General features: G+C 40.5%; 1 protein-coding gene across 1 annotated transcript; it reads left to right on the forward strand.

Moving 5' to 3' along the window:
* Positions 1 to 143: 143 nt before the first annotated feature.
* On the forward strand, positions 144 to 27,366 carry LOC148370848 (F-actin-uncapping protein LRRC16A-like). Its single transcript, XM_088328616.1, has 35 exons — positions 144 to 1,816; positions 5,774 to 5,865; positions 6,542 to 6,592; positions 6,674 to 6,733; positions 6,969 to 7,081; positions 7,207 to 7,304; positions 7,378 to 7,448; positions 7,532 to 7,681; positions 7,752 to 7,840; positions 7,912 to 8,006; positions 8,154 to 8,240; positions 8,316 to 8,419; positions 8,486 to 8,640; positions 9,008 to 9,112; positions 16,213 to 16,282; positions 16,373 to 16,454; positions 16,519 to 16,618; positions 17,525 to 17,579; positions 17,645 to 17,817; positions 17,871 to 17,939; positions 18,022 to 18,115; positions 19,255 to 19,353; positions 19,428 to 19,556; positions 19,633 to 19,743; positions 20,395 to 20,570; positions 20,660 to 20,747; positions 20,827 to 20,955; positions 23,764 to 23,830; positions 23,899 to 24,110; positions 24,620 to 24,720; positions 24,794 to 25,166; positions 25,280 to 25,310; positions 25,424 to 25,630; positions 26,376 to 26,483; positions 26,554 to 27,366. The coding sequence occupies exons 1-35, from the start codon at positions 1,783 to 1,785 to the stop codon at positions 26,670 to 26,672; spliced, it is 3,897 nt and encodes a 1,298-aa protein (XP_088184742.1). The 5' UTR covers positions 144 to 1,782; the 3' UTR covers positions 26,673 to 27,366.
* The last annotated feature ends 450 nt before the right edge of the window (positions 27,367 to 27,816 follow it).

The raw sequence follows: 27,816 nt of genomic DNA on the forward strand, positions 1-27,816 counted from the left end.
GGCATTATTTTTTTACCTCATCCCATTTTTTGACATGAACTTTTAAGTTAATTGATTTTTATTTTTGGTTGTATTTTATTAGTGAATATATATATATATATATATATATATATATATATATATATATATATATATATATATATATATATATATATATATTTTTATGTCTTGCTCCCGTCTCACAATGAATCGAGACATTTTGTTTTATGGGATCAATGTACACTTTCAACGCATTACTTCATAATGCAAGTGTGTTTCCATAGTGCAGTGGTAAGCCCATATGTTGGCCTGGAGACGGATGGGCACTACCAGGCTGTGCTTGCCCAAGACACACCACAGGAAATGGTTCCCCTACAACCCTATCGGTTAAGGGATCCAACCAACCGTATTACAAAGTAAAGTATTTCTCTCATTTTAAATTGAAATATTACATTATTATTTTTTTCTTATTTGAACATAGTAAATGAAGTTAAATATATATAATGTAAATATGATTTTGCTGTGAATATGAAAAAAATATCCTCACAAAATACTATTATTTTTATATTATGTGTACACTTTAGAATATTTGTATTTTATTTACTAGACTTATATGACGTCATTTTGGTCAAAAAGTTGAGCATGAAATAATATTCAACTGGCGGGGTTACAAACACAACACGGCATCGAGTCTTTCGCCCGCTGGTGATCTGGAGGTTGGACTACCGCCGCTACAAACATTTCTACATTAAGTAACTACTTTTTGTTTTGTTTTGACTTTTGTGACTTTTTTTTTTAACATGTTATATCAAAATAACTAAATTGGTGTATGTTTTACGATATAGAAGTTTGTGGAATTCCACTATATCAGCCGTGTCAAGCATGCTGAGATTCAAAAGAAAATTGAGCTGCACTTTTAAATGTATCCACTTGATATCGCCAAAGCCGGTTGCCCCTTACCGAGACACTGTAGCTGTATTTATTTCTCTTTTGCACCCTCTTTCTCTACCTCTCTTTTTTCTGTCTTTTTTTCTCTCTTGCTTTTTCTGGATCTCCTTTTCTTTGCTCTCTCTTTTTGTCCTGCTCTTTCTCTCTCATTTTTCTTTTTCTCTCTAACCTGCTCTTCTTTCTTTTTATCTCTTGCTTTTTTCTGTTTCTTCCCACTCCTTTTTCAGTTTCCCTTATTCTTTTCTATCAATTTATTTTCAACTTCTTCTATCTGCCTCTCTTTTCCTCTCATTTACTTTCTCCTTTTCTTTTTCTTCTCCTTTCCCATTTTATCTCTCTCACTTTCTTTTTCTTCCTCGCTCTTTTTATTCTAACTTGGTATTTTACTCACGCTCTTTCTTTATCTTTATTATCACTCTTTCTCTATTTCTCTCCTTACTTTCTCCCTCTCTCTTTGTGTCTTCCCTCTCTTTGTGGCTTTTCTCCCTCTTTCTCGCTCTCTTTTCTTTATCCCTCTCTATTTCTCTCTTATCTACTAGCCCGGGTCAATGTTTTTTTTTTCCTATATGAGGCCCTTGGGCTCAAATGAGTTTTGACACCACCTGCCCAATGCAGTACAGCACGTCGAAAACGCTAAACTTGCAATGCGATATTCCCCCCGCCAGATGTCGTCACTCATCGTTACACCCCTTGGAGGTGGTGGGCGTCACTGCGTGGATTGTTTTGGCATGTGTGCGCGTGCGTGTTCTGAGGACTTGCCGCTGCTTGCGTTTGTGAGTTTTCACGCTGCGTGGGAATGTCTACAGGACGAAGAATAAAGTAATCTGGAATCGTAGAAGACGAGCAAGGGGATAAATGGAGTCCAAAGAAATCCCCAAAGAACTTCTCGGTGAGGAGATTTTGTGGGTGGGGGGGTTGTGTGCATGTTTGTGTGGTTGGGGGGCGTGTAAATGGTTTCCAATGTTAAAAGTTACCTCCAGTAAATAAGGGACATATTTTTGACGTTTTGGTTGATTACAGAAAAATATACTGACTAAAAGAAAGAGAAAAAAATGTTTTCATACACATAGGTAGGGGGAAGGGGTCTACCTGCAACTTCCGCTTTGGGGGCTGAGTGGGCATGGCCTGAAACATTCCTTTCGCTGCCCTTTTCGCTTTGAATTGCTGTTCAAATTCTCATTTCCTTCCCTTTGCACTGAATATTCACTTAACTTGCCAAAATGAGCTAACATATTTATCGGAATTACATTAAAAACTAGAGATATCTGGACCCCAGTGGCTTCACTAGACATTAGTGGCTGGGGGATATCAAATGCATGGAGGGGGCAAGATTACAGTACTGTATTAATAATCCCCAAAATATTTTTTACACAGCACTAATGCACAATAAGAATAACCCACAGCACATCCAGCAGCAGTTTCCATCAGGGTTCATTACTTAAAACAATAGGCAGCCAGCTCCCTTCTAGACGCTTCTTATCCTCTTGTGATTGGTCAATATACATTTTTCCCCATGGATTTGGTGTTGTTGACTTTAATTTTGTTGACTATATTATTTTGGTACCTTGTGTTTTTTTTAGATTTGTAAATATTTTAATTCATGCTACCAGTGTTTTTCAGGGATAGGTTTTACATTTAGCTTTTTGGGAAAAAAAAAAAAAAAAACTTTTTATTCTTGGATTTTGTAGTTTAATTGTTGCTTGGCTAAAAAGTCAAAACGTATCTTACATTGACGTTTTATTGTTTCCCGCAGGGATTCAAGTTTCTTAACATAAAAAGGCTCGGTTTAGGATGAAAGTTATTATTATTAAAGCTTTGAAAACTCTCTCGATGTACCATCTTTCTTTGTAAATATGTGTAATATGTATTTGCAACTGTATATTTTTGTAATGTATTTATTTGTATTTATTTGAGACACTTATTCTGCATGAGCAAATAAAAAAAGAGGGGCGGAGCAAACGCCAACGCTGATGGGAAAGTGGGGACAGGTAAAGGTGAGTTTTTCACCACTCAACAAATTTTTAAGGGAAGCCAAAAGCTATAAGAGTTTGATGTAAAAAGCTCCATTTGACCCTATCAAAAGATGTTTGGGCATCCAAACTCAGTAACATCGAGGGTTGGGCTTTCTATTTTGTCCTCGAAATTATGTTTAATATCCTCCTAATGTTGTTTGTAGCCTGTCTTTTTGGAATAAACCCTTTTTGATCTGTTTTAATTAATCCCTCTATGAATTTCTGCATTATTTTTACCATTATGCTTGTTAGAATTTTTAAATCGTTACACAGTAAACTATAGCTTTCACACAGCATTGGATCTTTTCCTTCTTTATGCAGGACTGTTATGACGGCTTATGACCACGATTGGGGCGGGGATCTCTTTTTGTTAGCGCATAGTTAAATACTTTATGAAGTACTGGTGTTAATTCTTCTTCAAAGCTTTTGTAGAACACCCCTGGGAATCCATCCGTTCCTGGTGATTTCTTTATTTTTAAGGTTTTTATTATATCCTGTATTTCCTGTTGTGTATTGGGGCGAATAATGTCTAATGTATCCCCTCCTGATAAAGTTGGTAAATGTAGTTTTTCCAAAAAGTTTCGGGCCATGCAGTTATCCAAATCATTGTATAAATCTTATTGGTCAATTATACGTCACAGGATTTATGGGATAATGCTTTCCATATTCAGATGTCTTTACATAGCACTTTTCAGACACCGAAATGCACCTCAAAGGGCCGCATTAAACATTCAATATACAATAAGATAATACTTGTACATAAAGTCTGATATTTTTACACCATCATATGTTCTCTTCAAGTGACATTTGTATTATTTAGCGCCTCCTGGTGGCAAAAAGACCTTCATTTGAAAACTCAAAACCAAAATTGATTTAACTAATTGGCATAATATATATTAACTATCATGTATACATGCATTTTTTGAAGGATTTGGCGGTCGAGAAATCAGCATTTATTTGACATGAGGTGATCCTCACCTAGCGCCAATTGACATGATTGGCGGCCTTATGGCTGCCTTAAAACCTCACTTTTTTCTTATTTTCTTTCTTTTGCACATTCATCCATCCATCCATTATCTGCACCGGTTATCCTCAGTAGGGTCGCGGGGGTCCTGGAGCCCATCCCAGCTATCTTCGGTCGGTGGGCAGGGGACACCCTGAACTGGTTGCCAACCAGTCGCAGGGCACTCAGAGACAGAAAACTCACTCGCTCATTCACACCTAGGGACAATTTGGACCGGCCAATTAACCTGACATGCATGTTTTTGGAATGTGGGAGGAAACCGGAGTGCCCGGAAGAAACCCACGCAAGTATGGGGAGAACATGCAATCCCCACACAGGAAGGTTCGATCTCATGACCTCAGAATTGTGCCTTTTTTGCACATATTTTTAATTAATCCTTCCTTTCCTCCAAAAAATTGAAACATTTTGGAAGGTATTAAAAAAATGTTCCACTTTAAGATTTTTCATTTTAAGTAGAATTTTAGTTATTTCTTTCCTTTTTCTTTTTCATATTCTTTCTCTGTTTTCCCCTTTGTTCTTCCCTTTTTCTCTCTTTACCCCCCTTGTTTCTCTTTTCCTCTCTTCATATTTTCATAGTTTTCTTTCCTTTTGCCCACTTTTTTTCTCTTCTCTCACCGTTTTTCCATATGTTTCTCTCTTTTTCGCCTTTCCTTTCCTTTCTTTTTTTCGTCTACTTTTTTTGCTTCGCTAGGCAAAAAGAACAATAATGAGTGTCTGTAGTTTGCATTCCTCCTTGTGCCTTTTAGCACTGTTTTTGGTAGCACAACACCATGCATAAAAATAAATTAATTGTATTTTATAATTTCCTGTAAATCCGGATTTCTTGAAAATATTGTTATTTGAAAAAGATGCCCACCTTTTTTTTCTTTTTGTTTGTTTTATAATTATTTCAGTTTTGCTTTTTTACATTTAAACATTGCGAAAAATTGAAAAAATGACCCAAAAACGATATTACGGCAACAATATCCTACTCTTGAATTGTCTACTGTATTTGTTGACTTTTGTCCAATTATAATTGATACCCCCGAAAAAAAAAACCCAGAAAATAATTAGGAACATTTTCTACGGACTTATACAAATACCCATAACTTGAGTAGTCGTTGATATCGATATCTCATACATATATCACTATTGGGTAATGTTTGTGTAGTTACGATTGAGACCATCCAAAATAAGAAATGATTAAATAGGGAAGTCAGGTATCACTTTTTTGAGACTTATTCAAATACCAAAATCTTGAGTTGTCATCGATACAAATACCACATCAGATACTATTAGTACGTAACACTATTAAGTAAATATTTTTTGAATACCAACTAAAATAGTTTTCATTCATGAAAGGGAAAACAACTCTGGTGTATCTGCTGATTTTGCGTTTATTTATATCTTTAAGGACATCTTTCTGTTGTCACCATTCCCTACAATTCCTCTCTGGTACTGTGAGTAAAAGTAGTCTGATAATCAGGTATAACCTAAAGCCTTTTCCCATATTATCCATATCACTGGTGGTTTAGTGGTTAGGATTCAGAGCTCCGTCCTGCCACAACCTGGGTTTGATTCCAGTTGGGTAGCAATCTTGGTCAGCAATGTTTTTCAATTAATCGATAAAAGCAAAAACACGCTAGCCATGTGTAATAACGCACACAAATAGATGCTGTATGCATTTACAATTTGATCTACCATATTTTCGGATATAAAAGACGCATTTGGGTTATCGGCACACTTTCACATTTCTGGCCAATTTAGTTTATTTTTGTGCTCCTTATAGTCCGGAAAATAGGGTTTTTTTTTTTGTCGTTTTGCCATGCAGAGCGCGTGCAAGAGGCAGTGGGGCGGAGTCACAAGTTGACCTTGAGGTGCCAGTTGGAGGTCAAAGGTGAAAAGGTGGACAACAAATTGTTGGTGAGTGACCCCGATTATGTTTTTGTTTTCTTTCATCCCTAAACAGATCAATTTAGGGATTTACCAACAATTATAGATCGTAATGGTCACTGCTAGATTAAAAAGGACATTTAGATAAATATCAAGTTTTTCAAATATTATTTGAATAACAAAATCCACCTAGTTTTTAACCATGTCGGGGGCGGACATTTTGAAAGTTTCCGTTGAGGTGAAGTCGCCTATTAACCAATTTCAAAAGCTTGAGCACCCCACAAAATTGCTGCAGATGGGTTTTTCTTTTCTTCTAACACAATTCTGTATTTATCTTGAGGAGGAGTCTGTAATACATACAATGCTAATAAATTATTTGTATTCACCTCCCCATTTTAATAGGCTTCAAAAGAGTACAAAACTATACCGAATGTGCTGTAGTATCCTCCTTTTCTGCTTCTGCACTTCCCCTCACCTCATTAGTGCGACCAAGTGGCCGGGTTGTGAATTGATTGTGTCTCCTATCTCAAATATCCAAGTTAGAACACATCCCCCCTTTTGTTTCCTTCTTTATCGACATTCCACTAAGCTTGTGCAGACATGATGGGAAATGCACCGCTAGGATGCTAGCGCATGCTAACATGTGCTGTGGCCTGTTTTTTTTTTTTATCTAAAAGTCTAAAAAAAAATGTGTTTGTGTTTGTAGGCATTAGCATCACACCGAGCTTTTCTGCTGTCAGCTCGCGTCCCATCCAAGGTCAATGTTATTTTTGTGTCCTTAGATCGAATAATTACTTACCGAGTTGGCAAAAAAATATTTACATGTTTCTGTATGCAGGTGGAACATTCCTTCAGCTACCTGGACATAAATAGTCTCCGTAGCAACAAGCCCTCGCAGGTGAGAAGTAACACCTGCTAGCGACATATTAGCTGTTAGTGGTTCAGTTCCAATCTGTAATTGTCACAAATGGTGAGCTTTTTTTTATGCTTTTAATCCTTTACCCATGTTTTTACACTGATACCGTGTGGCTACTACCATCATGGTAGCTCTTAGAAGTTCAGTTGGAAGTTTTGATAATTTGATAGATTGATTGATAGATTCTCAAGTTGTTCCCATTTTTGTGTGTCCACAGGTGTTCCTGGAATGCCAACGTGGTCCATGTAGTCTATGGTTTAAGTCCCAAAGGGAAAGTGACCAGGTCATAACTCACATTGGGTCCTGTCTCAAGAAGATCTGCCCAGACATGTTAGTACTAACAAGGAAGTCTTTATGACAAGGAGGTCTTTAGGAACTGCAGGTCTTTGGGTCTGAAAAATATTAGACTCGTGACAATGAGAGCCTTGGTTCTGAAGTTCTACCTTTCCCAACAGGAATCTGCAAAAGAAATTCCTCGTGACACCTTCCAAAAGATGGTCGGCCTTCCAGACGGTCTGGGAGAAGCAGAACCATGCGGATCCAGGACCATGTGGTGTTTATTTTTTTCTTTTTTGGGGGGATAAAGATTTCTTGATCGTTACCCTGATTCCTAAATCTTCTTCAAGGAGGATTCTCGGATCAGTACAGGGCAGTGTGTGACAACTTAAACCTAGTTTACAGGGAGGAGGTCCAGTGGGTCAGTTTACAAAGTTCTTGTAGGATAATGTTACTAAGTTCTTGTTTTAAGAGACCTTTGATGATGTAGTTATCCTACCTCAGGACGTGGACACAATCTACCTAAGCCAAGACACCACAGAACTCAACCTGCACGACTTCAGTCACCTGGACAGCAGGGACCTGGTGGCTATTGTCGGTACTTTGGAGTACAACAAGTGGTTCACCAAGCTAGTGGCCAAAGACTGCAAACTGGTGAGGTCGGGATTTTCTCAAGGGGACAGGGCTTAGTGAACTTAAGTGATTTTTTTTTTTTACTGTGTAGTCGGCAGATGTATGTGAACAAGTCCTAAAGGTGATCTCAAGGTCCACCTGTCTGGAAGAGCTGGTCCTGGACAATGTGGGACTAAGGAGGTCTGACATACACCATTTTACTTGGAGTTTCTGGTTTTTTTCATGATTTCTCTTTCCTTTATCCTCATTAGTGATTTTGCTAACAAGCTAGCCTTGGCGTTGGGTCAAAACCCCGCATCTTCACTGCACACCCTCAACCTGAGCAACAACTCTCTGGAAGACAAAGGTGGAACATACCTAAATATCAGTAATGTTTTAGGGTTAAGGGTTAGGGGTAAGGGTAAGGGTGAGGGATAAAGGTTAGGAGTAAGGGTAAGGGGTAGAGTGAGAGTACATTTGGGTATCAGTCTGAAAATGTTGGTATCTGATTCAGGCATGTGTTCTCTGGGAACGCAACTGGGTAAGCTAGCAATGGGCCTGAAGAACTTGAACCTCAGCAGAACATCCCTGTCCCCTAAAGGTAAGACACCCGTTCTGTCCGCCACGATGTCCTCTCCAAAGTCCCGCCCCTCATGAGTGGGTGTTTCCGCATCAGGTGTGAACTTCTTGTGCCAGGCGCTGTGCGCCAATCCCAGCATGGCCACCAACCTCACTCACCTGCAGCTGGCGGGAAACTCGCTCAGAGGGGACGACTTGCAGGTGCTGTCCTCGGAGAGATGCTAGCAACGCGCTAGCAGGCTAACAACAGTTTTTTAAATGTTACAGAACCTTCACAAATTCCTGAGTGAGGACAATTGCTTAGAAGTTTTGGATTTGTCCTGCGGGGACTGCTCATTGGAGCAGGTGACAGCATCTCTACTGAGAGGATGTTTAAAGCGTCTCCGTGTCCTCAACATGTCTAAGAGTCTGTACTCTCACAGGTGAAGTTTAGCTTAATGCTAACATACCAGAAAAATTACACTGACGTTCTAACTGTAAGCAAAGAACTGCCTGCTGGTTTTTTGCTAACATACCAGTAAAATCTCGTTGACATGCTAACAGTTAGCAAAGAGCGACCTGCTAGCTTATTGCTAATATACAAGGAAAATCCCTTTGACACACTAACAGCTAGCATGAAGCAAGATTTCCTTAGATCTGAATAAAGTTCCACTGTGTGTGCATTTATAACAAATCCAGTAGTGCTTTCTTCCTTAATGCTAGCATTCATGGAATATCACATTTGTATCCTTACAGATAGCAAGGAGAGGCAGGCTCAAATGAAATAGACTTTTTTTGTGTCATCATCAGAAAATACAGAGAAGTTCCTGCGTCCTTTAAGCAGTTCTTCAGCCTGTGCCGGGCTCTGAGCTCGGTCAGCATGTCCGGATGCCGACTTCCCGCCGAGGCCCTGAAGTGAGAATGAGCTTTTCACACACTTAATGATGTGCTTTTTTTTTGGTTTGAACAAATTTATTGACACTAAAAACAGAAAACAATCATGACAATCTCAACAGCAATTAAGAACATTCACAATATTATATTCCAATATTACGTTTTTAACAGCAAACACAAAGTGAGGTTTGAACAAACCTTCTCAAAAATCAAACATATTCACAATTTCATTATATAACATCTTTGTTAGTGTCAATAGATCCGTCCAGGCCAAAGTCGATTGTCCTCGGTCTGAACAAATCCACCGACACCAACAGCAGCAAAACACAGCCATCAAGCATATTCACAATTTTTTTATATTTGACAATATGACGTGACGATATGACGTTTTAACATTTTTTCCTGACATTTTCAACATCAATTAAACAATTTCAGAGTTATTTTCTTTTAACAGTAGTTAACCAGCGTGTAAAAGGCAATACTATTGTGCAAGGGCATAGCTCTGCCATCCCACCCTCCCAAGCAGCATTCTTCCAGTCCTCTGTGTGGGTCCTTTCCCTTCTGCGTGGGTCCTCTCCCTTCTGGGTTCCACAACCCAGGCCGTTGCTGCCGGGACTCCCACAGTGTAGGTCCGGCTCCCCCCTCCGGGTGGGTGCAGACGAGTCTTCTTTATGGCTGCGTCCTAGGCCCGCCGCTCGCAGATTGTATGGTATCTGCAGCCATTTGGAGCACAGCCACGGGGGGGATCTGCCTGCACCTCCATACCAGCAGGTTTCTGGAGGTCCAGATGGCGTCCTTGATGGCGGCGAGAGTGAGCCAGTCCCTGGCAAAGTCGTTCCGATGCCTCCTCGACCGACTCACCCCGTAAAGCACGTACTGTGCATCAGGGACCTCTCCTGCTGGCAAGTCCGGGAACTTTCCTAGTTGTTCGACCATTGTCCACAAGACCTTGGCAGCGCTGCACTCACAAAAAAGGTGCCTCACCGACTCCTGGGCGCCACAGCCAGGTCGAGGGCACGTCGAAGTCGCTGACATTCCTCGGTGGTGCATTACAGCTCTGACTGGGAGAACTTCATGAGCCACCATCCATGACAAGTCTCGTAGTCTGTTTGGGAGGGCAGGATGATTGACGTTGCTCCAAACCGTTGTGGATTCGCCAAACGCAAGCCCCCGCACAGGGCTTACTGTAGCTCGCTCTTGCACAATAGCAATAAGGGCCCTGTGGTTTTGTAAAGTGTGACATTCTTGTGTTTCCAAATCAAACTTCTTCAAAAAATCCCGAATAAAGAGATGTGTTGGTGGCAAGTTAAACGAAACTGGAATCAAACGATTGTCTGGTACAAGCTTTAGCTTCCGCAAATATGAGCCCATCCAAAAACGGGTCATTGCTTGACTTTTCGGGTTGTTGGGTGGGCCCACAGCGTTTTGGAAGTGGAGAGAGACATATTTGCTTCCCAGGAAAAGCTGGAGGTCAGGCACTCCTTTCCCCCCTTTTTCCTTTTTCTTTTTCATTGTATCTCTTTTTATCCTTTCCCACTTTGAGCCCCAGACAAAGCGAAAGATGGCTCGGTCCAGTTGTAACAGCACGTTTCTTTTAGGCATAAAAATTAAACTGATTGACAAAAGCATTGGGAGGATGATCGCTTTGATGATTAGGACCTTCCCCTCTATTGTCAGTTTTCTTAGTGACCAAAAAACAAGTTTTTGCTTAACTTTCCTTGTCACGTCATCCCAGTTGGTCTCGCCTCCTCCATCCGCATTGAATTTTATCCCTATGATTTTCTGGTCTGTCTTTAACACCGTCAGCGGGAGTCCTGCCTTTTCTGTCTCTTTCCACATTCCATAAAACTTCACTTGTGATTTTTCTCTATTTAGCCTTGACCCAGACGCCCTCCCAAACAGGTCAGTCAAGTCAAGGGCTCTTTCAACAGATGCGCGGTCAGTACACAAAATATTAAAATCATCCATGTACAAAACACACTTGGTAATTTGTCCCCCACTTCCTGGGATATTGATGCCTTCGACAAATCTATCTTTTCTTAACATTTGTGCCAAAGGTTCAATGCAAAGAACATAGAGAAGGGGAGACATAGGGCAACCTTGACGTACACCGCAGTTGATCTCGATTGCTTCCGATAAATTCCCGTTAATCATGAATTTGCTGTAGATGTCTCGGTATAGCAGTCCTACCCAATTGATGTATTTTTGGGGAAAACCACATTTTTGCAATACCCTGAAGAGGTATTGGTGCGAGACTCGATCAAAGGCTTTTTCAAAGTCTAGGTTTAGGACCGCTAGTCGCATGTTTCTGTCTCTTGCATAACAAATGGTGTCACGGATCAGCATGAGACTGTCGCTGATCTTCCTTCCCACAATGGCACAGGTTTGGTCTGGATCAACCAAGTCTCCCAAGACAACAGACATTCGTGTTGCTAGAAGCTTGCTGAAAATTTTACAGTCCACGTTTAAAAGCGTTATGGGTCGCCAGTTTTTTAAGTCAATTTTGTCTCCTTTTTTGTGCAATAGAGTAACTATCCCGATTCTGAAACTGTCTGGCATATGGTCTCGACTGGAAAATTCGTTAAAAACAGTTAACAGATCTGGTGCTAAAATATCCCAAAAAGTCCGGTAAAATTCGAGGTTGAGTCCGTCCTCCCCGGGTGATTTGCCTTTTTTCATAGTCTTTATGCAATCATTCAGTTGGTCTTGGGTAAAGTCCGATGTTAAAAAGGGGTCTTGACGCACTGATCTTGAAATATGATCTAATACATGCCCCATTTCATTCTCATATGTTTCTTTCTTTTCAAATAATTTTTTGTAGTAGTCTTCGACCAATCTGGTTATTTCACTACTTTCCTTTGTTATTTGCCCGTTTTCGTTTTGAAGTTTAAAAATCCCCTCATTTTTGCCCATAATTTTTTTAAAAAAGTAGCGTGTACATTTTTCCCCTTCTTCTATTTCTCTTTCTCTGCTTCTTATTATGATGCCTTTGCTCTTTATTTCCGCCAAAGCGTTTAGTTCTTGTTTGGTCTCTTTGATTTCATCATTAAAGTCCATCCCCTTTTCTGTTAGGATGAAATAGCGTTGGAGTCTTCTTTGTAGTCCCGACATGCGTTTCATCTCTTTGATTTTCTTGTTTTTCCCTGCATTTTTAAAAAAGGTCTGTGTTCGTTTCTTTGTCATTTCCCACCATTGTGCTCGTGAATCATACGAGTCTTGAAGGGTCTGCCAGTCTTTGTACAGCTCCCTGTATTGTGCGGCTAGAGCCTCATCCTCCAGCAGGGAGCAGTTTAACTTCCACAAACCCTTCCCAACAGTCATACCTGAAGGAAATGAGAAAGAGCAGGACAGTAGCAAGTGATCCGAAAAAAAAACTGGAATTAATCTTGCATCACTCTGTGCTAAAACCCTCGTAAATATGTAGTCTATTCGAGAGGCTCTGGCATTGTCACTACTGAACCAGGTGAAGCCCTCCTCTCCTGGATGTATGGATTTGAAACAGTCCACCAGTTTAAATGTCCGGCACATGTCTTGTAATAAAGTTGATGTTTTATCTACTTTAAACTCCTCATCGTTCCTCTTTCTATCCTTCCTACTTAGGATGCAATTAAAATCTCCTCCCACGATTAGTGGTTGATGGCCTAGCATATGCGACTGGATGTCCTCTAAAAGTTCGTACCTGAGTTGTCTGTCGGCATGGCCGTATATGTTAATGAGGTTAAAATAATTCCCTATATAAGAAAGTCTTGCTAAGATTGCGCGTCCGTCTCTCATCACAGTACTCCCCTTTATGATGAGTTGAGGGTTGTTTATTAAAATGGCTACCCCATCGTTACGGTTTTCATTCGAGCCACTCCATAATGACGGATATGGCCAAATCTCTTCCCACTGTTTATAATTTTTTAGAAAGGGGATGCAGCATTCCTGTAGTAAAAACACATCTGTTCTGATAGTTTTTAAGAACGATAAAACACTGTGAGCCTTAACCTTTGATCTCACACTTCTCACATTGATAGTAGAGAATGTAATGTTCATAATAGTTGTTAAAGTATTTAAACTAGTTAGACAAAACCGGGGGATCTGAGTCCATTCTTTGGTGATCATCGAGATCATCGAGAGTGTCACCTGTGTCAGACACATCACTTAAGAGTAGTACCTCATTTTGAGACTCACCGGGGAAAACTCTGGGACCCTCTGACTCTCTGTCTGTGGTTCCAGGTCTTCCCCTTTTTTCTGGGTTAGGGGGTGAGCCAGAGGACCTATCAAGGGGTCTCTTACTTCCTTGCCCACTAAGGGTCAGATTTTTTCCCTCCCCGACTTCCTCCGTCTCAACTTCATACAGTTCCCTTGTGGGCTTATTCACCGGCAATCAGCTTTCTTCTAAATCTCTTATCTTTGTTTCTGGTTTTTTCACCACTCCCAATTTTGTCTTACTTTTACTCCTCTTTCCAGTGCCCGTATGGGTTTTTGGAGAGTCATTCGCCTTTTCGATTTGTTTGTCTTCTCCAAATCCCGGCAATGGCATAGCAAACAAATTTGCTAATTTGAACTCTCTTCCAGGCCCTTCCTGATTAATATGTGTTTTCGGAGTGGCAGTTGCTTTTTCTATTCGTTTGTCATGTCCAAATTCAGGTATTTTATGAGAAATCGAATTAGAATTTCCAGGTTCTTCCTGTTTCAATTTTGATTCTCTGGTCTCTGCTCCAGGGGTTTTGGTAGGTACATCTGTTTTTTCAATTTGTTTGTCTTGTCCAATTTCTTTGTGCATTTCTTGATCAATTTCATTGGGTATTTCCATAACTTTATTCATTTCCTGTTCATCTTCATTGGGTATTTCTATAACTTCATTAATTTCTTGTTCATTTTCATTTTGTATTTCCATGACTTTATTAATTTCATTGTCTTTGTTATCTTTATTCACTTCATTGTCTTTGTGAGATTTATTCATTTCATTATCTATGTTGTCTGACATCATTTCATTGTCTTTGTTGTCTTTGTTAACTGCCTTCCTATTTTTCAATTTGTTAGCAAACGAATTCGGGCAGTTTCTAAAGAGGTGATTCGTTTCTCCACAGAGATTGCATTTTCTGCTATTGCTACATTCCTCAAAGGAATGTCCAATTGTTCTGCACTTTCCACAAAAAATTCGATCACATACCTCAGCCAGATGCCCATGCTCACCACATTTGCGACAGAGTTTCGGTTGCCCTTGATAGTGGATAAAGCCACGGTTTTCCCCCAGGAATATAGTCGACGGAATTTGTTTCAGTCCCTGAAAGCCCTGAGGATCTTGCCGTAGTTGGACTGGTACCCTCCAGGCACCATTCCAATAGCCTTTCTCACACCTCACCTTCATAGCCTGGCCTTTTACTGAGCAGTATCTACTCAACCAATAACAGACGTCATCAGCACTGATTATTTCACTAAACATTCTAACAACGACAATCTTGTTAGCATTATCAGTCAGCTTCTCCACTGTAAATCCTGAAAACTGGGACCTCACTCCCTCAAAGCGATTCCAAAACTCTTGATAAAGAGCTGCCGTTTCAAAACTCACATCAAAGCCTTTGCCAGAAGTCATTTTTATGACAGCATGTACCTCCTCCTTTTTAAACTTCAGAATCTTTTCAACAAACTTATTAATAAAATCCGTCCTTGACATTCCCTCCGAAATTGCCACAACATCTTTGAGCAAGAATCTCACGCAGTTACGTCTCCGCCCGCCGGTATAATGCCCGGCCATGGCAGGACTCGGCTGCTTTACTTCTAACTATGTTAAAATGGTTAGAATTGTAAAATTAATAATTAACAATACTCTTAAAACGGACGCCAATGACAGTATAAACGCATAGAACGAGCAGTGCTAACCTGATGCGTCCACCATCAACCGCAGTCTACCGTAAATTTCAGACCATAAGCCGCTACTTTTTTCCAATTTGATTTGAAATATTCTTAGTTATGACTCTTTAAAAAAACATTTATACTCATAAAAAGAACCATACTCCTGTACAGCCGAGGTTTCATGTTTATGACAAAATATAGATTTTGATTGGTCTTTATTGTCATAACAATATAGTGTACGTTGTTTACAACGAGATTATACATGCAAATAAGATAAAAATGAAATTAGGATATATAGGTGATATTTATAAGGTAGGGCTTATAGACTGGCCTAACTTGTATGTGCTAATACAGTGGGACCTCGCTACTCCGCGGTTCCACGTTCGCGGGTTCAGAGCTTCGCGGGTCTAAAAAATAATAATAATAGAATAAAAAAAATTTTTTTTTTTTAAAGCATTTTTGAAGGGGCGTCGCTACTTCGTGGTTTCACGTTCGCGGGTTCAGAGTTTCGCAGGTCTAAAAAATAATAAAAAGGTTTTCTTTTGTTTGTTTTGGGGTTTTTTTAAGCAATTTTGAAGGGGCGTCGCTACTTCGCGGCGGATTTTCACTTTTCGCGGGTGGTTTTGGTCCCCATTACCGCAATAACCGAGGGATTACTGTACTGCAATAATTTTAGTGCAAGGACATTTAGCAGCACCAACATTGTTAAGACATATGTGTCTGTAGCACATTCCGCTAACGCGTGAAAAGTCCCCGGTTCGAGACTGGGTGAAAACATATGTTGGCATGGAGAGGGATGGGCACCACCAGGCTGTACTTGCCCAAGATACAGCATAGGAAATGGTGCCCCTACGACCATAGCGGTTAAGGTATCCAATCATATATAAAAGAAATATGTATATTATTTACCTAATAAATGTTTGAACGAGGATACTATTTGCTTGTATACTGCTACTATTTTAGCAATCTACAATGATGTGTCCTACCAGTGACCAAGACGATCCGAATTAGACCCAAAATGGGCAAGATTTGGTTGGTCTGACAAATAAAAACAGATTTTTAAATTAATTCCTATTAAATAAAATACTGTCCAATTTTTTTTTACAGCATATACGATTTGAAATGAAAAATTGTTTTTGTACATTAGTAAATATTTTAATTTATGTTTCCTGTATTTGTCAGAAAAATCAAATGTAAAAGTTATTTTGTATTTTCTGTACAGCCCTTTGAGACTTCTTGTGATTAAGGGCTAGACAAATGAACATGACTTGACTTCTCAGGGCGCTGCTGCTAGGTCTAGGCTGTAACCCGAACTTGAGCGATGTGTCTCTCGACCTAAGCGGCTGTGAGGTAAGGTCCTTTTGCGGTCCGTCAAAACAGCCGCTGGGTAATCTGGACCTGCAGTGAAGTCCCATGACCCCACTTTGTTTTGGCTTCCAGCTGCGCTCAGCAGGATCTCAGATCCTGGAGGGTTGCGTGGCAGAGATCCCCAACATCTCCAGTCTAGACATCTCAGATAATGGTAACAACTTGTCTGGTCTGTCCCCTTTTTTTGATTATTTGACCTGATTTGAAAGTTTTTTCAGGTCTGGATGGGGACCTGAGCACCTTATTAGTGTGGCTGGCCAAGAACCGCTCGGTCCGCCATCTTTCTTTGGGTCGAAACTTCCAGAACATCAAGTCTAAGTGAGTCAGTAAGTGTGTGTCCTTCGATGTGTTCTTCTTTATGGTTGTCCGTTCCCCCTGTCTTCTTTGAAGTCTTCTTTGTTGTTCTAGGTGGCTGCCGTCATCTTTTATGTGTTTTTCATTGCAACCTTTTCTTTGATTCGTTCTTCTTGATAGTTCTTTGCGGCCTTTGTTTTTTTAACGTGTTCTTCTTTGTAGTATTTGGTAGCCACCCGCTTTTTTCATACGGTCGTTTTCATGGTTGTTCGTAGCAGCCGTATACTTTGACAGGTTCTTCATAGTTCTTGGTGGCCTCTGTTTTTTTCAATTAGTTCTTTGTTGTTCTTGGCTGCTGCCATTTTCTTAGATGTGTTCTTTTCTGTTCTTTGGTTACCTTCTTCTTCGACGTTGTCTTCTTCATGGTTTTCCTTGTCTATTTTGATATATTTTTCTTTGTTATTTTTGATAGTTGACCTCTTCAATGTGTTCTTCCTGGCTCCTCCTGACCTCCTCCTTCTCTGAAAAATTATTTGTTAGTTTTTGTGGCAGCCGTCTTCTTTAACATGTTCTTCTTCGTTGTTCTTGGTGGACACTATCTTCTTCAGGGTGTTCATTGTTCTTGGTGGCTGCCGTCTTCTTTAGTGTGTTAATTGTTTGTCGTGGATCACCTTCTTCAATATGGTCGTCTTCATTTATTTTTTTTGTCTTCTTTGACATGTCCTTTCTTGCTGTTCTTGATGTCTGTGTTCTTTTTCAATGGTTTTGTCATTGCTCTTTGTGGCCACTTTTTTTTGACAAGTTCCCTGTTGGTTTTTGTGGCCGTCGTCTTTAATGACATGTTCTTCTTTGTTGTTCTTGGTGACTTCCATTTTCTCCGATGTGTTCTTCGTGGCCACCTTCTTCAACATTTTCCATGTTCTTTGGCAGAAACGTGGCCACTGTCCTGGACGACCTGGTCCGGATGCTCCAGGAGGAGGAGTCGGTGAGCGACCTAGCTTTGACCTACTGGTTGTTTCTTGCTTCTTACTTCGTTTGGCACCCCCTCAGCCGCTTACTTCGCTATCACTAGCCGACTCCAAGCTGAAGGGCGACTTGGCTGTGGTGCTCAACGCCCTGGGAAGCAACAGCTCGCTCACCAAGCTGGACATCAGCGGCAACGGCATGGGCGACATGGGCGCCAAAATGCTGGCCAAGGCCTTGCAGATCAACACGAAGCTTAGGTGAGTTGCTGCTTTTGCCTGTTTGCTTCACTGGCTAATTCTTGATTTTGCAGAACACTCCTCTGGGACAGGAACAACGTCAGCCCTCAAGGTCTGCAGGAAGTGGCGTCCGCCTTGGAGAAGTAAGACACGCTAATTGCTATTTTTAAGGAGTATAAACCATTACTGTGTAAGTGATCATCTGATAGGATATTTTTAAATCAGAAACTACACCATTCGTTTCATGCCCATTCCCATCATGGACGCCGCCCAAGGACTCAAAAGTAACCCGGAAAAGACAGAAGACGCTTTGTTGAAGGTGAGTTTTGACAGTTGTCAAATTGAAAATGTAGAGGGTGTGTAATATCTAGTGCTTAGTAGTGGTACAGATAAACCTTCATCCCCAAAAAACATTGATCTGAATACTAGGCAAAATTACATGAACTATCATACTGATGTTAAATTTTATCAAAAGAAGTCGATTTTTTTTGTTTTGTTTTGCACAGCGGAATCCCCACTTAGATCGGCGCCATTTTTGCCCGGCATCCTGCCCCACGCTGTGTTCTGTAGCACTGGCCCTCGCTAGCACCAGACAACAATTAATTAATTTATTGGTATTATTACAATCATTTTATTTTCGTTATACAAAATTTAAAATATTCGTAATAAAATACATATCTATTCAAGTACGGTTCATTTATTTATTTATTTTATGGTTAATAATTATAAAAAATGGAACAAATAATACATATTTAAATACTAAATAATAATAGTACAATATTTTGTTATTCACATATATATCAATATAACATTTTATTTCTAACATTGTTTACTACAATAATATATAATAAAAGATTTTAACACATTTTTCATTTGTAAATATTAACTTAATTTATGCATATACATATATGTATACATATATATATGTATATATATATATATATATATATATATATATATATATATGGAAGAAACATATATTAATAATACAATTTTAAAGTAAGTAGAGATTTTAATAATAAAATAATACAACTTTTTTTAATGTACTTTTGAATGTACATTTTAAATGTACTTTTTTATTTAACTATATTTCTTTGACTTTTTTAACAGGGGGTCGGGGCTGTGAAATAAATAAACTCTATTTAATAATATAATAATATGTACAAATACATGTAATGACACATATTTAAATATAATATCCTAAGAAAAATCTATGTATAAAAAAGTGACAGATTAAATATTACTTATATTGATTAATAAAAGGATAATTAAAAATATTTTTAACTTGTAAATACTATTCCTTATTTTCTCAGTGGCATTTTTACAATGATTTTTAAACATTTTTCTAGGAGCTCAGTGTTTTTGATTTGTAATCCTTTCTCATAGCATCATCACTCAAGTTTAAAAAAAAATGTTTCAACAATAATTTATTGTCTATCACATGGTCTTTGCACGCAGATGGAGCGGTTCCTGCTGAGGAACCACGAAACGCGGAAGTACCTCCAGGAGCAGGCGTACCGGCTGCAGCAGGGCATCGTCACCAGCACCACGCAGCAGGCGAGCGAACCGGAACCACCACGACCGCTCGAGCATAGACCAGCTAACAAGTGACCCTTGCTTCTTTTGTGCAGATGATCGATACCTTGTGCGTAAAGATTCAGGATCACCTCAACTCTTTGATGTTCTCCCAAGACCCCTCAGTCCAGGAGGACATGAAAGTGGCGGAAAACCTCATGACAGATGCGAGGAACTCTAAAACAGTAAGGAAAAAAGAGGAATAGCCTCATGATGGTTCTTACCAGAACTTTGAAACAGGTTACTTCTGTTCTGGTCCAGCTGCTGCCTAGCCTCTACCATCTAGGCGGTGACAGTCTACGTGGCGCCATTCAGGACAAGCTGGAGTGTGTCGCAGTGGAGGTGGCAGCTGTGATGGATGAGCAGCTGCAGGTACAGTACGACCCCAGGATATGGCGACCCCGCGTTATGATGTTTTCACATTACAGTGCGGAACAAGTTGTTTTTTCGACCCCTCGTTACAGCATTTTTTCCACTACACAATGTAGACAACAACTTATTTCATGCACCTGTCTGCGATTGGTCAAATTCATTTAAAATGCTGTTCTGCTATTGGTTGGCATGATGGCACCATGAAAATGCCAATATGCTATTGGCGCTACTACCAGTCGACGATCAGGATCACAATACTGTAGTTTTGTATTGTATTTATTAACTACGAGGCCCAAGGCTTGCAGTGATGCCAAAGGAAGCGGTAAAAACATGATAACCATGAAAAAGAAGGTTGCAATGATCAAGCAACACGAAGAAGGCACACGAATCACTACCCTAGCTCAGTTGAATGGCTGTAACTAGTCGACGATCAGGATTAAAATACTATTTTTGTACTGTATTTATTAGCCACGAGGCTCAAGACTTGCAGTGAAGCTAAAGGGAGAAGTAAAAACATGATAAATGTAGAGACGAAGCTTGCGATTATTTAGAAATACGAAGAAGACACGCTAAGCAATACGAAGAAAGCACGCTAATCTCTGCCCTGTCTAAGTCAGAAGCTAAAAGTGTCACGGTTTTGGGTCCTCACAGACCATGCTGGAGTCAATGTTGGTGGCGGCCTCAGCTTTGTGTCCTCATGTGATGAAGACCAGCAATCTGGGTCAGGATCTGCTGAAGGCAGGAGAAGGGAAGATGAACATCCCTCGCACGTTCATCGCCAAGACGCTCCTGGAGCAGACGGGTGTTGACATCCTCAATAAGATCAGGTTTTTGTGGAGTGGACCCCAGACTCTGTCTTGTTCTTCATGTTTCCTGGTCAATTTCATGATCTTCTTGCTTTTACCTTTATCACCAGTGAGCTGAAACTCAGCGCCGCGTCTTTGATTTCTGATCGCATTGTAGATCGGATCCTGGACTCGTTATCCACATGGCGCCACACACTGGTCAGTTTGGATTGTGAACCTTTTCCCTCTACCCGTTCCTCCCTGCTCTATTTCTTCATCCCCTCTGTCCCTGTCCCAGGCCAACCGCGTGACCAGGCAAGGCCAACCTGCTGTACAACCTGAATCTCAAGAGGAAGCAGAAGTTCTGGATGAGACTGTTCTTCAGCCAGAGAACCGCGAAAGGGACGGCCAAGTGGAACATGCCGTGGTAACACTTTCTTTTTTGTGTGGAGCTTAGAATAGAATAGAATAGTCTATACCAGTTTATGTCCAATATCTCTCCCGGGAGCCAGTAACGACCCGTGAACAAATTTTCACTGGCCCATGGCCTCTGTCATAATAATAATAATAATAATAATAATATGTGGCCTGCCAGTAATGTCGATCGCAGTACAAAATGAATTTGGACAAAAAGTAAAACGTTCACCTTTTTACCAGATGATTGCAGTAGCCCTTTAGATTGATAGATAAATAGATACTTCATCCCCGTAGGGAAATTCACACTTCCAGCAGTATCCTTGTGTTGAAAATAAAATAATAATAAAGTAAAAGAAATAGAATAAATAAATACCCAATGTAACGTGTTGATATAGAGGATTTAAATAGTGCTACATAAAAAACACACTGTAATAAAAACAGGGTAATATGCAAATGTGGAGGTGGGGTTTAATGTAGGGTGGAGTTAAAGAGCCTCATGGCATGAGGAAAAAATGATCTCCTCAGTCTGTCCGTGGAACAAGACTGTGACAGCAGTCTGTCGCTAAAGGTGCTCTTCGGTTTTGGGGATGATTGCCAACATCATCCCTGTGCCAAAGAAACCCCAGATCTTATCATTCAACGATTACCGGCCCGTTGCACTGACTCCTATCATAATGAAGTGCTTTGAGAGACTGGTTAAAGAGCACATCACATCCAGTCTCCCCTCCTCATTCGACCCCTTTCAGTTTGCCTACAGGACAAACCGCTCCACCAGGGATGCCATCTCCTCTGCGCTTCTGAGCCTGACACACCTAGAGGAGAAGAACACCCATGTGCGGATGCTGTTCCTGGACTTCAGTTCAGCATTCAACACCATCATCCCACAACATCTGGTAGACAAAATGAGACTCCTGGGTTTCAACACCCCCCTGCGGAACTGGCTGCTGGACTTCCTCAGTGACAGACCCCAATCAGTGCGGATAGGTCAGAACATCTCAGATGTCATCTACCTCAGCACGGGCTCCCCCCAAGGCTGTGTCCTGAGCCCCTTGCTGTTCACCTTGATGACACACGACTGCGTCCCTAGGTCCGCCACAAACCACATCGTGAAGTATGCTGACGACACAACAGTGGTGGGCCTCATCAGGGACGACAACGACCTGGCCTACAGAGAGGAGGTGGAGCAGTTGGTGGCCTGGTGCAGGGACAACAGCCTGGTCCTGAATGTTGACAAAACTAAAGAGATCATTGTCGACTTTAGGAAAAACCAGCCCAACCATGCCCCACTTTGCATCAACAACAAGGCTGTGGAGGTTGTCAGCAGTATCAAGTTCCTAGGGGTGCACATTACAAACAAACTCACCTGGTCCGTGAACACTGCATCACTGGTTAAGAGGGCACAGCAGCGCCTGTACTTCCTGCAGAGGATGAGGAGAGCCCACCTGCCCCCACCCTCCCTCATCACATTCTACAGGGGCACCATAGAGAGTATCCTGACCAGCTGTATCTCTGTGTGGTGTGGAGGCTGCAGCGCTACCGACTGGGGTAGTGTGAGGAGGGTAACGAGGACAGCAGAGAAAATAATCGGGACTACACTTCCCTCCATTCAGGACATTGGCCAGAAGCGCTGCCTATCCCATGCTAAAAACATTATCGGGGACCCCTCTCACCCCCATCATGGACTGTTCACTCTGCTAGCCTCTGGGAAGAGGTACTGCAGTGTGCGGTGCAGGACCACCAGGTTCCGCAGTAGTCTAGTCCCCCTGGCCATTAGACTGTTAAATGGTTAATCTAACATATAGTTAACCTAAATCTTAACGGCTGCTAATCTGACTTTTTGCACTACTGGCAGTTCTTTATAGCTTGCCACTCCTTGCACATTTACTTTCTGCACTATTGTACTTACAGCGTTACTGTTACAGTGTTAATGTTACTGTTTACCTGACTTGTTAACCTGAATGCCCATTTTGCACATCTGGTTAGCTACTCCTCTTGCACTATCGGCACTATGGTATGGTAAAATACTATACGTAGCCATAATACAATACAACTTTTACTTATATCTGTACATTCGAGGAAACTGTGCGGGTCAGATGTATCGACATTTCGTTCTGTATACACGTGTACTAGAATGACAATAAAGTAGATCTGAATCTGAATCTGAATCTGTGTAGTGGATGTGATGAATTGTCCAAGATTGACCGCAGCTTTTTCAGTGCTCGTCTCTCAGCTACTGTTGTCAGGCTGTCCAGCTCTGTGCCCACAACAGAGCTCGCTTTCCTCACCAGTTTATTAAGACGAGAGGCATCCTTTTTCTTGGCGCTGCCTCCCCAACACGCTGCCACTTTAGCCACTTTGCCCTTGACTTTCTGTGAGAATTCAAGCCCACTCCATTTCTGACACAACACCGGTAAATAAAAAAGGAAAGTTGACAGGGAGGGTTGCTGCTTCCAGTACAAGTGGAGGTTAGAATATTTTTTTTATCGAACTGCGAAACAACTGCTTCTGCCTAATTTACCAAGAGACTGTCGCTGTTTTCAAAGAATATAGTTTCAAGAGGCACTTCCAGACCAAACTAGCTAACTGGAAACGAATGCTTTGAAAAGGTGAAGCAACTCCTAGCTGTTTTTTTACAAGACCCTGCGAGTTAAATGAAAATGCTACAAAGGTGAGCTACGAGGTCGCGACGCCTATCACCCAGCACTGCAAACTTTTTCACGAAGAATGCCAGGCTGAATAGTTGGGCCTGCACTAGTGGGCACCTTCATCTTGTTTACAGTAGTTTTAGACGTCTTAATTTATGTTTTTTTCTCTCCAGATGACAGCCAAATCTAAAAGAAAGAGTATTCTGGTGCGGATGTTAAGACCAGTCTCTGTGGCGTTCGGTAGGTCACCGTCCTTGTAATATATTGTCTTTTTTGTCCCAAAAGGAACCTTGTTATGTTGTCCCTAGAGATGGAGTTTGACCTGGACAAGGCCCTGCAGGACGTGCCAGTCCACGTGGTAGACCTGCCGCCTCGGCCGGACTCGGTGCCAGCTCTTGGATTGCCGCCATCGCCAGAACCCGTACCGGCCTTCCCGCCTTTGGGTTCGCCGCCCCCCTTGCGGCATCACACCAAAGTGCGGCCCAAAGCCAGGAGGCGAACCAAGCCCAGCAGAGTCAGTGTAGGTTGCCAGTAACATGAAATAAAATCAAATAAAAGAAAACAATCTATCTAACCTACTATCTAGCTATAAAAGGGAAACAAAATCAAATAAATACTAACTTCATATTTAAAACAATATAATTGTTATGAAATCCAATCAAACTAAATAAACAAAAAAATAGAATTACAGAGAAATCTAAAAATAAATACAAAAAATAAATAGCAATAGAAAATATAATTAATAATACACATTTTATCTGTATTTATTATATATTTGTAATTGTGTTTATTTTGAAAACATTCTTTAAATGTATATATTTATTTTCATACTCATACATAATATGCACTATACAGACCAAAGCTTTTTGTTCCCATTCAAATTTAGTTTTTTAATTGTGTCTGATTGAAAAAAAATATTTTTTTGTTATTTATTTATTGAAGTATCGTTTTGATCCTCCATAGAAAGACCTACAGGTATAGTAAATAATGATAATAATAAAAAACACTTAAACAAATACCCTTTTCCAGTGTCAGGCCCCGGAATGGGCGGAGCATCCCAATACGATGCCCAGCCTGGACGAAGGATTGGACGAATTCTTCTCCAAGAAAGTCCTCAAAGTCAGCTCGAAGTACGACCCTCACTTGCCCCGCCCACCCGAGACCGAGATGCCAACCAATCACGTGCCCTTTTTGTCCTCGCAGACGTCTCGATAAGAAGCGCGAATCCAGAAGGAGCGGCTTTTTTAACCTTATCAAAAGTCGGACGTCCTGCTCGGAGAAGAACCCGGCAGCAGCAGCAGTGGTTGGGGCACCCCCCACCCATTTCCCTTCTCCCCCGTCACCAGCAATGGTGCCAGTCCCCCTGTCTCCAGGCCTCGTTCCTCCCCCATCTCCTGTGGAACGGTTGCCCTCGTCTCCAATTAAAGACGCACCCTTAGATGACAATCCGGAGAGGATGGAGGAAAAGGACGAAAAAGACATCCCCCTGCATCCACGCCACATGGGGGTCCCGGTCATGGGGGCCGACATTTTGGCAGAGATGAAGGCGAGACAAGAGAAAATGGCCATTAGTAAGGTGAGGAATGAAGCCACAAGAGTATGTGACAAAAAGGGGAAGAGTTAAGGTCAAAAACATTCTGTACAATTCTGAAACGGCATTAAGACGAGTATATTTTTCTTTTTCTCTAGTCGGAGCCAATAAAGGGAGGTAATCATACGGGTGAGTCTATGCTAAAGCTAACACCGACGCTAACAAAGGTCTGGTGTCATTCACTCGTTTGTTACTCTGTGTTTGGATTCTTATATCAGAAACTTACAGTTGTATTATTTCAGCCAAGCAAACAGAGCCGCCTCCACCAGAAGCTGCCCCCAGGTCCAAAGCCCCGCCACTCAACCTTAAATCAACGCCCCCCATGCCACTCATTGAATCCCCTGGTTCACCCAGTCCTTCCGGTTTGCCCAGTCCTTCCAGTTTCCCCAGTCCTTCCAGTTTCTCCAGTCCTTCAAGCCCTCTGAGCCCCAGCAGCTCCGTTGAGCAAGGTAAGCCCTGGCAAAATGAGATCATGTTAATGCTAACTTATGTCGATGCTACTCTAACATGTTTTGAGGAGAAACTCACGCTCGGCAAGCCGGTTTTGAAAAATATTGATTCAAAATGAACATGTTACGCTAGTTTTTAAATCATTTTTCCGGATTGTTTTTCATTGAATATTAGTGTTTTTTGTTATACGCTTTTTTTTTTTTACATTACTATTTTGAAAGAGTTTTTTGAGTAAAAATCTTCCATACCAGACAGAAAATAATTTTTTTTAAACTAAGGTAAGAAAAGATAAAGGCTGAAAATCCCCAAAATTTAATTTATTTTTTATTTATGATATTATAATTTGTTATAATTTGCATATTTTATTGTTTTGTTTTTCTTGTTATATATATATATATATATATATATATATATATATATATATAATGTAAAAAAGAATTCTGATTCTGCATCACAATGCTATGGTAACATGACGCGTCACAATTTATTCTAAAAAAGGTAAGCTAACGGCTAATCTTAAGCTAACAGGTGACAGCCCTAGTCTAACAAGTGATGTAGCCAAGCTAATGTTAGCATGTGATAAAGCCTGATGTTGTCAAGCTCTCACTTCAAATTGCCAAGCTGTTGTGACGCGTCACTTTTCAAAAATAATTACGGTAAACTAACGGCTAATGTTGAGCAAACATTTGATCATTTTAAGTCACCTTCTGTGAATGCTAAGCTAACGCTGACGTTTCGTATCAGATTCTCCATTGGTTGTCCATATTCCATTTCCTGCTCCCCGCCAGAAGAGGGCACCATCGGAACACGAGCAGGAACAAAGTGATGCGCTCCAATTTAGCGACTTGAATGGTGAGTCAGATTAACTAGCGTTAAAGTTGTTAGCGACTGTTAGCATAATGTTTGGTGTTGGTGTCATTAGCATGTGGCGCTACCAAAACGGACCGACGTTGGTCGTCCCTGAAGACGTCGTCACGCCCGAGTTTCGACAAACGCCAGAGAACCAAGTCCTTGCCGGCTAACGCACATTCCGCACGCTAATGATGCTAACACCGAAGCTAAACGGCAAAGTTACATTGTTGTATTGCTGCATGTCGTATGCTTAATCTGATATTTTTGTATCCAGATTTCCGCGTAGGGATTAAAGTTATATTTGCGGCTTCGGGTGGACAAATAAACGACTATTGCTTAAAATAGGGCAAATACCGATACTTGTGTCGATATTGAAATCGATAGGGGCCTTTTGGAAGTATCTCTACTCACGATACTGGTGTCTGCTGCTATATACTGGCCGTTTAACATGCTGGAACCAGAAATTTAACTTTGAACACAAAAATTTAGGATCAGCAATTATAAATGCCAGGCGTAGGTTTCAATGCTGATACCTGCCTTTTTGCAGTATCGGTACTCATGCTTTCTAGTGGGCATTTAGCAATCAGGATCAGTATCAGTCTGATAAAAGATGATCAAATAATCACCTCTAAATTTTTTATTGCAGCTTTTTCATCAGATTGCATATTTTTTACACTGATTTTTCTTATGGTCTCAAGATTTCAGTATCGGTATCAGTATAAGTCTAGAGAAAAATGTCAAACAACCACTTTTACTCAATTTTATGGAACGTTTTTTAAAAATACGTAGTATATTCTTCTGATTTGTGTATTTGTATCACGATTTCTGTATCAATATCAGTATTCATCTGAAAACAAATTTCAAATACTCCCTTTTAAAAAGTTGTCTTGCTTATTTTTTTTCCACGATAGCATATATTTTCACAATGATATTTATATCAGGATTTCAGTATCGATATCAGTGTTGATACTTTTCCTAGCTCAGCATCACTGTATTTGGCAAGGGTGACCATTTGTTGAATATTTTGTTGCTTACAAAATTTGCGTTAGAAATTCAAATTCAAACTGATCGGACAAAATAGACGCAAATAGTCATTAAATTATATGCATTAAAAACATTTTGTAAAGGTATCACTTCTTCAGTATCAATATCAGTAACGGTTTGAAAAAAGGAAAAAAATCTCTTTTAAACTTTTTTATGCTGATTTTTTTTTTTTTATGACGGCATATATTTTCACGCTGATGATTCATATTTCAGTACCGGTCTGAATTTATTTTCAAATAATCACTTTTAAACTGTTCTTTATATTTTGAATTATTTTTTTTTTTAAAAC

The sequence above is a fragment of the Urocampus carinirostris genome, chromosome 2 (assembly GCF_059441175.1).
Source record: "Urocampus carinirostris isolate Australia breed hairy pipefish chromosome 2, RoL_Ucar_1.0, whole genome shotgun sequence".
Taxonomy (NCBI): Eukaryota; Metazoa; Chordata; class Actinopteri; order Syngnathiformes; family Syngnathidae; genus Urocampus; species Urocampus carinirostris.